The sequence below is a fragment of the Contarinia nasturtii genome, unplaced genomic scaffold (assembly GCF_009176525.2).
Source record: "Contarinia nasturtii isolate CC-2019 unplaced genomic scaffold, AAFC_CNas_1.1 Cnas_scaffold_1371, whole genome shotgun sequence".
Lineage (NCBI taxonomy): Eukaryota > Metazoa > Arthropoda > Insecta > Diptera > Cecidomyiidae > Contarinia > Contarinia nasturtii.
In genome coordinates this window covers 3280899-3292157 of record NW_022198708.1, presented here as the reverse complement: position 1 = coordinate 3292157, position 11259 = coordinate 3280899, and the positions used below count along the sequence as shown (strand labels likewise).

Below are 11259 nucleotides of genomic sequence, written 5' to 3'. Positions count from 1 at the left end.
CTCTTTGATTTAGAGATTACGATTGATTGAAGAGTATTGTCAATTTGACGACTCATGCCTTCGATTTGTCTGATTTGATTGGTTACTGTTGGTGGCGATGATGATGATGATGGTAGTAGTGATGTTGGCGGTGGTGGTGCATTTTCATTCGGTCACCAAATCCAATCAATTCCGATTCATTTAAATGCATTGGCATCATCCGTATCACACTTTCGTTCAATTTAACATACACTTTTGGACACATTCGCTTCAATGGATATTATTTTTAACGGCATTTATTCATGCATCCAATATTCCAATTCGCCAACCGATTCGTCAATGGAAATGTAAAATTCTTTTTTTTAGTTTCGTCTTGTATTTTCCGCTCAATTTTTCTACACTACATCTGTCATGTTCTCTCTGTTGACAACGCGTTGCCGAATATATTTTACAAAGCGATAAGGGAATTGATGCCATTTAACGACAATATATATATATATGATACTTAAAAAGTAAGCCTATTCAATATTCCGCGCGCAAAATCGAAAGGAGTGCAATAATAGCTATTGAGGTTGAACTAAACATATACAAAAAAAATACATATTATATTATTGTGGATTGTACAGCCGTTTTTTTTATTTTTGCGCATTAAATTTCATGTATGTACTGTTTTTATTTTATTTTTCTTCATTTTATTGCAATTGTTCTCGTTATGTTCATTTTCGCTTATTAATTTTATTTCTTTTACGCTACAAAAGGAGATTTCGGGATTCAGAAAGGATCGGTGAATATTTTGTGTTCTTTTTTTTCTTTTTCGCGATATTTCAAACAAACAAAAAAAAAAACTTTTCCATTCGTTCGATAATAATAATAGTTGTAATGACATTTCTCACCCTGATGATTCCTCCTGATTAAGTAACGTTAGCATTCGAATGTATTTCGACAACGATAAAAAATGCATCCCATAAAAAAATGATTCACATAAATTAGAGAATGGTGCGTTATGGTATATATACAACGGTATTATGGCATTTATATTATGCGTATATGCGTTCATGTGCATTAGCAATGATATTATTTGTACATAAAAATTGCGCAATGAGAGTGAGAGTGATCCTATGCGACGAAACAGTTGTTATTCACCGACACGTCTTCAATATAAAAAATTATGTTTTTTTTTTCTCTTTATTAGCATTTCAGTCTATTTTGCAGGTATTATATTTCAATATTATTATTATTTTTTTAAATTTGCGAGAAAAGAAAACTCACATTGAAAATTGTTCAATAGGTCTAACAAAAAAAAAATAATAAAGTTCAATTTCATGCTGTGTGTATGACAATACATTTTTAATATGCTATCAAATCAATGTTACAAATTTATATATGTTGTAATTATTTCAATAATTGTGACTGACATTTCAGATAAAATATACGATAGACATTTTTAAATGTTAATGCGTCCTGCGAGAAATTATTTGTTTGCATTGAGAAATCCATAAAAGCATCATCGCTCGGGTCGTTATTTATTTAACTACTAATAAATCAGTGGGGAGGTATTTTCTGTGTATGTATGAGTGTGTGCCTTTTTTTCCTAAACTCTCTCGCATTTTTATTTCATAGTTCATATTTTTTTTTCTTCCAAAAATAATAACAAGCACAATGAATGTCCTTAATTATAAAAAGTAGATAATCGACTGTATATCAATGACCCCGCACGATAAACAGATCGAGAGACATTTTGACACATCTCTCTTGCTCTCGAAAATGTAAGTGCATACACAATATCCATTCCGTTTCTTTTGTCTCTCTCTCTGTAGTTTATTGCTACTTTTTGTGCTCGTTATCTCCTTTTTTTCGCAGTCGCATTTCTTCGATATGAACTGAAAATATTCGGTTTTATGCACGGTATGAAATAAAAACAATATAAATTTTAGAAACGCATAAAATTTTGCTTTTGTTTTTTATTGCTGTAGCATATATCGATATGGATGGAAAAGTAAACGACTTTATATCATTTTTTTTTTTTTCGTTTTGGTTTTCACTGTTCATTGTTTTGACTGCGATTCGGGGAATCAAAAATACGTTGGAAATGTTTTTTTTATTGATGTGTATGTGTCGTTCACATTGATATTCGAGAGAAAGAGATTTAGTGCGTCAAAATATGGGACGAATTAAAAGTGTATGAGCGACAAGAAGAGAACAACAACAAAAAATTGAGGAGATGCACCAAAATGTATCCGCGCGACAATTCTTTCAGTTGAAATTATTATAATATATATGTGCTTTTTTATCGTAGTATGTTTTTAATGCACATTATGAGCATTAAAATCTGCGTCGATATGTGCTGTGTATTACGACGTTGGCTATAACATATTTATTGCAAAATATTTACATAATAAACCATACAGTTTTTTTTTTTCGTTCCCCTAAAAAACTTAGTGGATGAACCGCAACTCTTGTTTTGATTGTAGTGATGATGCTAATGATGACGATGACGATGACGATGATGAATCACTGTACACGTTTATGCTCTTAAATTTCTTCGAATCCAATTATCGTAATTAGACACTTTTGTATAAACGGCGGGAAAATTGTCTAATCCACAGCTTCGGCCATATGATACAATGCCTTCGGCCACCCAACCGGTTGATGAAATTTTCATCAGTGGATTTCCTGAATCTCCATCGCATGTGTCATATCCTTCAATGCCACCGGCACATATTTGATCATTGTTGACCGATATTCCAAGTGTTTGATACTTGCCAACACAACTACTATGATCGTACACTGGTAATACAACGTGTTGCTTTTTTGGCGTTTGTCGCACTGCATTTTAAATAAAAAAAAAGAAGAAAAACAAAGAAAAGAAGAATGTTATACATAAATTACAACATTGTCACCATTAATGGTGATGCGCAAAACATTTTAATGCAAATAGACAAGCAAGACAAAAAGAAAGATCTTATAAAATTATCTCTTTGTAATTATCACCATGAGTTTTAGAATTGAGTGTCATTCACTTGACGATTTATTCATCGTCTAACTCTATTTGTAATTGGAGCACTAAATTTTAGGTGTGTCGTCACGTGCCATGTGCTACAGAGGTTTTAACGGGATTTGCATTTTCATTGCATATCTCACATTTAAACTACTGTGCCATCATAAAGCACGCCTATTAACACCTTATTAGAGCAATAGATAAAGCGCGAAAGAAAGAAAGAGAATGAGATTTGTTTTTTTTTTTGTTTCAAAAATGTCTTACTTGTTTTGCTTCTACCCCACCCAACTGAAACGAGTCTTTCATTTGGTAGAGTCCTTGGAGAATTTACTGATGATGGCAAACATATCGGTCTGATGTAATCCGTGAATGTGACTTCCGAATCGAGCCTAATCAAGCCTATGTCATTTGCGCGATTTTTATTTTTCTCATTATAGCCTTCATGCGGTATTTTCTGTTCAACGCCCACAACTAAAACGGGATCGGCACAAGTATTCCCTGTGCAATCAATTTCTTTTGTTAGGTCATATTCGCCCAATCTTACAGCAACCCTAATTGATTTATTTCCAGATACGAATGAAACGAATGAAAAAAAAAAACAATGCAATAAGTGTCTTTCCTTTGTTAAAATCTCATTGAAGTCTATTCTTTTACTTTTGGACTTTTTTATTCTGTATTCGCCTGTTCTAATATACATACATTAACATATCGCCGAAACAACAGAAATATCAATGAAATTGCTCAAACTAAATTAGCCGTCATACTGTTCTTAAACCACTCACACTCAACTATCTCACGAACGAATTTGTATCATTTCAATAGATGAGAGTGAGCGTGAGATATAGAAAAAAAAAGTGAACCATTGGCATATTAATGTCTACTCACAATACACCGACTCGATTCTCGATTTCGCCTTTTAAGCAATGGGCAGCAGTGAGAACGTAACGTGAATTTATTAAAGAACCTAAATAAAAAGGGAAAAAAATTGCAAGCAAGAATGCGTGTGTACACACATTCATTGTTTTATCCGTAAGCAGTATGTTCACATTCTAAGCATGTAATTGGACAAAGTGACTACATACCACCGCAGCTTAATTTTCGTTCTCGTCGATTACCTAATTGATTGCAAATGAAACATAATGAAATCACATTATCACTTGAAATGAATGCAATTTTTTTTCTATCTTTCTCGTCTTAATCGAAATGTATTTGCCACTCTCCAGAGAAAAATGAACAGCACACACACACACACACACACACGCACAAGCTCAACGTGACTTAATGAAATGAAGAGCGAAACTTACGACTTTGATATTCCAATAAAGCAATCCAGGGATATTCATCCAATGCCGAATCTTCGCCACCGAAAATACGAGTACCTAGTGACGTGAGACCGCACAATCCAGGACCCGGTAAATTTTTTCCACTGCCTCTGCTATTTGATGGATTTCGTGGTGGAGATGGTAGTGTCGGTGGCTGTGGCTGTGACTGTGGCGGAAAATTAATGAACGACAGTGCACAGCATACATGAGGATATTGACCGCCACCGTTTGCACATTGAAGACTTCTTAAATAGTTCGTTGTACGAGGTGTTAATCGACCTTGAAATTGCGCCAAAACATTTGGACAGTCGTAAATTGATCGGCAATCACCGGGATTATTTTCGGGCGTATAACAATATGCTATGAGAAATATAGTGAAATCAATTTGCCATACGTGTTTTATCATTCATCAAATTCGGATACAGACCGAGAGATGAAGAAAAATTCAATGCAATTCATACGTACTTTGTGCATATGATATGTGAATCGATGAAAATACTACCAATAATAAAAATGATATGCAAACAATTTGCAACATACTTCTAACGAATTGATTTTAAATTGAATTGAACCTTTTTTTTTTTATAGAGTTTCAGATGTAGCGTTTTATTTGCACCTTTTTTAACGACACACTGCAAAACACTTTTATCAATAGCAGCCAACAGTCAACTAAATGGTTTAGCGATCACACAGATAATAATATACCTATGAAAAACGCTAACAGGTTAAGTAAAAATGTCATGAATCACTATTTGTGAACTTGCGTTGAGAATGCATTCAGTTGTTTTTAAATTAAATTATTGTAATTTGAATTGACGTTCATTTAATTCGAATAGAATTTCACGGAAAATCATATCACTCACAAACTTGTTTGCTTCGTGAAGAAATTACTGACTGGTGTGACGAAGAAGAAAAAATAATATAAAATTTGATGTATAATATGTGATCGCGCGTGCGTCTGTCAAATGCCAACTTGAAACTATACTGATTGCAATTTCATTGATACAGAGTTCTTTGAGCTCCAATCCTAACATGAAAACCAGATTGATATTTTTTTTTTTTTTTTTCGTTGTTTGTTCGTATCTCAGCTGCCGTTTATTTTTGCGTGCTTTCAATGTGTTTGTCAATTTGCATGAATCAAGTTTATTATCAAGAATATAGGTAATACGCGTATTTTTATAGTTCGTATGTGAAATTAAAATAACGTACGAAATATGTATTGGTTTATTTGATACGAAAAACTGGATATTTTGAAATTGACATTGAAAATTAAAGAAAGATTTCTAAAAAAAATATATATCTTCTTCGTTTCGAAATTAAGCAGATAACATATGCAAATAGCATAGTTTAATAAACATTTGGTGTGTATTTTAAGTTTGTGTTACTCATTTTATCGCCTTCAATCTTGAAATGAACATTCGATTAAAAAGCATCACGTGCTAAAAGGGTGCAAAAAAAATTCCCTGAAAAGCCAAACTGCTTTTTTTTCACGAAGTCAAGTTGTCATCATGTGTTTCATAGTTCTCTGCCATGTCAATAATTAAATTGCGTCATTGTTTTGAATTGAAACTTTTGTTGCTTTCCATGTGTTTTGATTTTCATCACGCTTTGATGTTGGCAAACCTTTGATATTCATGAATAATGCATAGTTCGCATTTTTTATTCTGTTTCATGCAAATTTAAAATGGCAAAACACTTCTATTTCAAACAAAAAAAAACCGGAGAGGACGTGCAACAAAACACTCTTCAAATTCAAAGTGCATGATCTTTTTTTTACGTTGCCACTCCCTTGCGCTCACCAAGAAATGATATTCACGTGTTTTTTGGTTTGATCGACCGTTGTGCTCTCTTTTTTTACATCCTTTCATTCTTTGCTTCAATTTGGTAATTCTTTTCTCTTCTTCGCAGTCTTAATATGCCCGGTGCGCCAACTTGTAAAATGCTAATGGAATATCAAATGCGAAAAGTGAAACAAGACACATATAAAAAGGAGGATGAGTTGAAAAAAAGGGTTCACAATCAGATTTTTTGTTGTGTTCAATGTTCCTCCTCTATTGAATTGACATTTACTTGAATTTGATTTACAAACAGTTCCGATGTGTATCGATGTGGATTTGAACATCTTTAATGTAAGTCATGCACAATATTGATTCTATCTGTCTTCCATTGACTATTAGTTACATGTCCAATAACCCTGTCAAATATCATCCAAACGTCCTGTCGGCCCTGAAACGCATTTTAAATCATTTTCAATTTAATGTTAAAAGTGTAACATCTTTTCACGATAGCGAACAACCACTAAAAAAAACGCAATAGCAGATTCTTCTTGAATACATTTTAAGGTCGAATGTGTACGTATGTTGAACAAAAAAGAAACCGATGCAAATCGCAAACCATAAATGGTACAGTGAATCAAATTTATCGAAAATTCAATTTTTTCCCGTTCGTTAGTTGATTTTGCTGATAATCAAAAATATATGTTCTAACCCTTGTTTTTTTTTGCCATGTTCTCGTCTCTCCTTTTTTTAAATCGGAAGAAATGTACTTGTGATTGCATGGGCCGGTTGAGTTCTTGAGGTCACGAATTCTATGTTTCCTATTCGTCACATAGTATCCGAAAAAAAAAGAGTAAATACGCGCCATTATTATAATAAATGTGTGTTTTCACAAAATCTCAAACACAACAGTACACTTTTGAATGCATACAAGTTTCACCCTTTTCAATGAACTAAATAGTTGGAAATTACTTTGGGCATAGCCTCGGGGAATTATTTGCTTAATAATGTGAAACTGTGCAAATTCAGATTAAAAATAAAATAAAAAGCGATAGAAAAAAAAACGCTACAAATCGAAAATTGAAATAGGTCAAACCAAATAAATAATTCACCTTTGATGTTTTTACATATAAATATGCAAACAATATTATGCCGTTGTATGTCTACATGTGTAAAGTGTGGTTTCTTTTCTCGTAGAAGGATGTTCAAAACACTTCTCTTTTTTTTCTCTTTATTTGATTTTCATGCGAAAAATTCAAGTCTATTCTTGAATGGATTTCCCAAAAAAATGCGGATTTTAATCAGCAGTCAACGATCGACACGAGCATGAAATTTCAAAAAGACATCCAATTTTGGTGCGTCGTTTTGTTTTCTTTGGCCTTGTTGTCAGCAATCAAAATACAAAGAAATTCAAAGTATACAAATCGACGCTTATGTTATGTGGCTCTTTATAGTCCCTCTATATCAAGCAAAACTGGTTTTATGACGTATTAATGTTATTCGTTGCGCTCTTCACCTTCGTACAATGTGTGTGCGTGTGTTTTTATTTCTTCTTTTTCTTTTCCGTTGTTTTAAATCAATTGAGGCTTCAACAAACATTCGATGTTTCTATTTCGATGGTAGAAAAAAGCGCACACGATAGAACGCATCGCATTATATGAAATTGGATAGACAAAGAAAGAATGACAACGCAACCATACTGATAACCATTTTTTTCTTTCTCTTCGCAAGATGACAAGACAGACATAAACGACAAAATGAAGAAAAAAAAAAAACGATTTCTTATTTCACATACTGTATGTATTCTGGCCGCTTGTCAGTGAATTCAGTGGATATACCAAATATGTTTAGATCAAATCCATCTTCAATTCATTCACTCATTATCGTTCTTATTGTTCTGTTTAGTTCGGCTCAACAATCATGGAGTTATATTTCTTCAATCGGTACTTCGTCAAAAAATTAAAAAAATATATATCTTATCTACGTACACGTGATTGATCGCTATGTGCATATTCGTAATTCATTATAAGAACTAATTTGTTGTTATTGTTTCAGGTACCAAGTGTCACATCCCAAATGAAACATCGAACGGAACGTGCACAATTAAAGAAAATTGTATACCGTACATGAATTTATACATAAATTCAATAACAACCGAAAACATAAATTTTATGCGTGAATTACAATGTGACAATCGAATTTATATGGATGAAACCATTGTATGCTGTTCAAATGGTTCGAGTTCATATCGGTGAGCTGTGATTACAAATTTTCATTTCAATGCTCATATCTCAATATCTCGGTGTCTGATTAAAGTTTTCGACCAGTTAGTGTGAGATGGAGATAAAGAGAAACATAGATATTTACACATAAGCATATATTTGATGTGTTAAATTACTGTTAATTATGAATGAAATGAGCACTTTTGTTCCAATGACTTAGATATACTACTTCGTTGTTGCTTAATTAGTTGCCTAATGAAATCTAATTGTAGCAATCCCTCGGTGGTTATTGACCTCGAAAATTTGCCAAAGAGTACGGATAACAAAGCCGATGATGACAGAAATCCAATCGTAACACCATTCCAGGCTGGGGCACCATTCATGATAACCGATCGTTTCGATCAAGACGACGAAGAAAGTAGCTTATTGCCACAGAAAACCGATTGCGGTAACGGATATCATTCGGGAAAACGTATTTTTGGCGGTGATTTTACCAGCATATGGGAATTTCCATGGTATTGAAATTTGTTGTGACTTAGAGAAAATCTTAATTTTAAATTAAATTATCATCAATTTACAGGATGGCATTGCTGATATACAATACTAATTCGAGTAAGTGTTTATTATGTGACTCAAACGTGGATCGATCGTTAATGCTCATTTTGTTTCTATTTTGACAATGTCAATAGGTAGACCGTATGGCTGTGGGGGATCGTTAATCAATAACCGATATATATTAACCGCTGCACATTGTGTCACAGGCCAATTGTATGAAAGTAAATCTGGTTTGTACGTTGAACGAATATAGTCTCAATATAAGATGACTCACGCTTAATTAAAATTAAAATAGTTCAATTCTATTGATAGTGCATAAAAAAAAAATAAGCTGCTTCAAAGATTGATAGCACTCACATACTCCACTATAAACCATTTTATTCCTATCCCGTATTTACCTTCTAATATATCAATGTTTAAACCAAAAACACCCATAATCTATACGTTTTTTTCGGAGAAATATTGAGAAAATTTGTTTGTTGCTCTGTCATTTACTCGCAATTTTCATTAATACCAGACATTAGGTTTGAGCTATGGATATAGCGGCTGCTATTTCATAGCTGCTATTCATAGGCGCTATTTATCTCGTTTTAATGCATTTATGCATATTGTGCGTTATTTTCTACATCTCTCTCGTACTCACATTCAAATGTACAAAAGAATAGTAGGCTATGATATTCCTACTCGGTGTTATACACAGCACACGAATTAAATAGCGCCTATGAATAGCACCTATAAAATAGCAGCCGCTATATGCATAGCTCGAGCCTAATGTCTGATTAATACACACTAATCAACTAAGTGTAGCACTGTTATTTAATGGTTTGCTATTGTCATTGTCGTAGTTGTTCGCTAACAATGTCAGCGCTACTGACGAAAAAAAAAGAACAAAACTTTTCACATTTCTTATAAAAGTATACGAATAAACAGTGTCTTGTATTTAACATTTCAAAAACACATAGAAAAGGTATCCGCCTGGGCGAATATAATATTGAAACGGAACAAGATTGTATGCCATCAAAAACGGAAAGTGGTCAAATTCTGAAATGTGCTGATCCGGTTGTTGATGTGGGCGTTGAAAAAATCATCGTTCATCCACAATATAATGATGCATCAAGAGACAAACATCACGACATCGCTCTCGTTCGGCTCAATACAAATGTCTCATATTCAAAATACATTAAACCAATTTGTTTGCCCATCGTTGGCCTTAGCAGTGGATTAATTACCGGTAATAAATTAACATCATCAGGATGGGGATCAACCAATGGTATGGAAGACAAACACAAAAATTGTTCTGTGCGTCACACAACTTTACATGCAAAGTAAATCTTGAACAAAAACAAAATGAATCAATCGATGGCGGGTGACTTACATACACATACACATCACTTGCACTTGTTCCAAGATTTGCTTTCATTGTGTGCCAGCCAATTTATGCGGTTAATGAGAGAGTAACCAGTTACTCTCGATTGATTAACTTCAACCATCTAATTAATTTCATTTTATTGTGTGGTTTTTCATGCTTTCCTCATGCACATCAAATTAGTATTCAAACGATATGGTGATGTATCAAGTTCAATAAAATTGAAAGTACGTTTGCCCATCACTGACATGTACGATTGCATCAATACATACAAATCTTACAATATAAACATTGGACCAGGCCAAGTGTGTGCCGGCGGTATGAGAGCGAAAGATAGTTGTTTGGGTGATTCAGGTGCGACAAATGCTTTATATTTATTCGTTTTTTTTGTTGTTGTTGTTGTTGTTGTGGTGTCAAATAAATATATTCAAAACATTCATTTGGAATTTTTCAAACAGGTGGTCCACTTATGTATTACGATCGTAAAAATGGCATCTGGGTTGCATCCGGCATAGTCAGTTTTGGTGCAGAAAAGTGTGGAACAGTTGGAATAAGTGGAGTATACACGAATGTTGAATATTATATGTTATGGATACTAAATACCTTGGAGAAATGACATCGACTCGAAATCACACAAACACCGAAATATTCAATTGAGATTTCTCAATTTGAGAAAGAGATAGAAAGATTATTCGTTGTTAAGTTATTCAATGTTCGTCTAAATTAATTTATTCCATGTTTTCAAATGTACTGTGAGTGTTGGTTTGTAACACCGTACAGATATGTTAAAAAAAACGTGTACATTTTTATGTAATAAATTGTGGCATTTTCATTATCTAAATCCCTGGGTGAATGAATATCGCCAAAATTTGGCATTTTAATATGTCCGAAATGTGGGTATTTTACCAAAATAATAAAAACACCAACAAAGTCCAATATAGACGATGTCGGTGCAATGCAATACATCACTTAATAATGGAGAACATAACACCAAAATATATGATGTTTTCATATATATGTGGAAACTGTTGTGAAAATTCAA

General features: G+C 33.3%; 2 protein-coding genes across 3 annotated transcripts; one reads left to right on the top strand and one right to left on the bottom strand.

Annotated features, from left to right (window-relative positions):
* Nucleotides 1–1292: 1292 nt before the first annotated feature.
* Nucleotides 1293–5243, bottom strand: LOC116345783 (serine protease 7-like). Its single transcript, XM_031775463.1, has 6 exons — nt 4765–5243; nt 4282–4659; nt 4060–4092; nt 3863–3941; nt 3242–3528; nt 1293–2805 (listed from the first exon to the last, which is right to left on the bottom strand). The coding sequence occupies exons 1-6, from the start codon at nt 4835–4837 to the stop codon at nt 2504–2506; spliced, it is 1152 nt and encodes a 383-aa protein (XP_031631323.1). The 5' UTR covers nt 4838–5243; the 3' UTR covers nt 1293–2503.
* A 2506-nt stretch (nt 5244–7749) lies between these two features.
* On the top strand, nt 7750–11058 carry LOC116345752 (phenoloxidase-activating factor 1). Of its 2 annotated transcripts, none has more exons than XM_031775409.1 (8): nt 7750–8017; nt 8130–8325; nt 8569–8811; nt 8877–8908; nt 8986–9064; nt 9814–10121; nt 10401–10571; nt 10676–11058. In XM_031775409.1, exons 1-8 carry the CDS (start codon nt 7873–7875, stop codon nt 10831–10833), a joined length of 1332 nt encoding a protein of 443 aa, XP_031631269.1. In that variant the 5' UTR covers nt 7750–7872; the 3' UTR covers nt 10834–11058. The 2 variants fall into 2 exon arrangements, with proteins under 2 accessions (XP_031631269.1, XP_031631268.1); XM_031775408.1 differs by having other exon boundaries at nt 8986–9085.
* The last annotated feature ends 201 nt before the right edge of the window (nt 11059–11259 follow it).

Excerpts from the sequence above, each read along its gene's own strand:
- LOC116345783 (XM_031775463.1), bottom strand. The coding sequence starts at position 4,837 with ATGTTGCAAATTGTTTGCATATCATTTTTATTATTGGTAGTATTTTCA. Across the intron at positions 4,093-4,281 it reads TTTATTGGAATATCAAAGTC|GTAATCGACGAGAACGAAAA; the intron begins GTAAGTTTCGCT and ends GCAATCAATTAG. Across the intron at positions 2,806-3,241 it reads GTGGGGTAGAAGCAAAACAA|TGCGACAAACGCCAAAAAAG; the intron begins GTAAGACATTTT and ends TTTAAAATGCAG.
- LOC116345752 (XM_031775408.1), top strand. The coding sequence starts at position 7,873 with ATGTATTCTGGCCGCTTGTCAGTGAATTCAGTGGATATACCAAATATG. Across the intron at positions 8,909-8,985 it reads GATATACAATACTAATTCGA|GTAGACCGTATGGCTGTGGG; the intron begins GTAAGTGTTTAT and ends CAATGTCAATAG. Across the intron at positions 10,572-10,675 it reads TAGTTGTTTGGGTGATTCAG|GTGGTCCACTTATGTATTAC; the intron begins GTGCGACAAATG and ends TTTTTCAAACAG.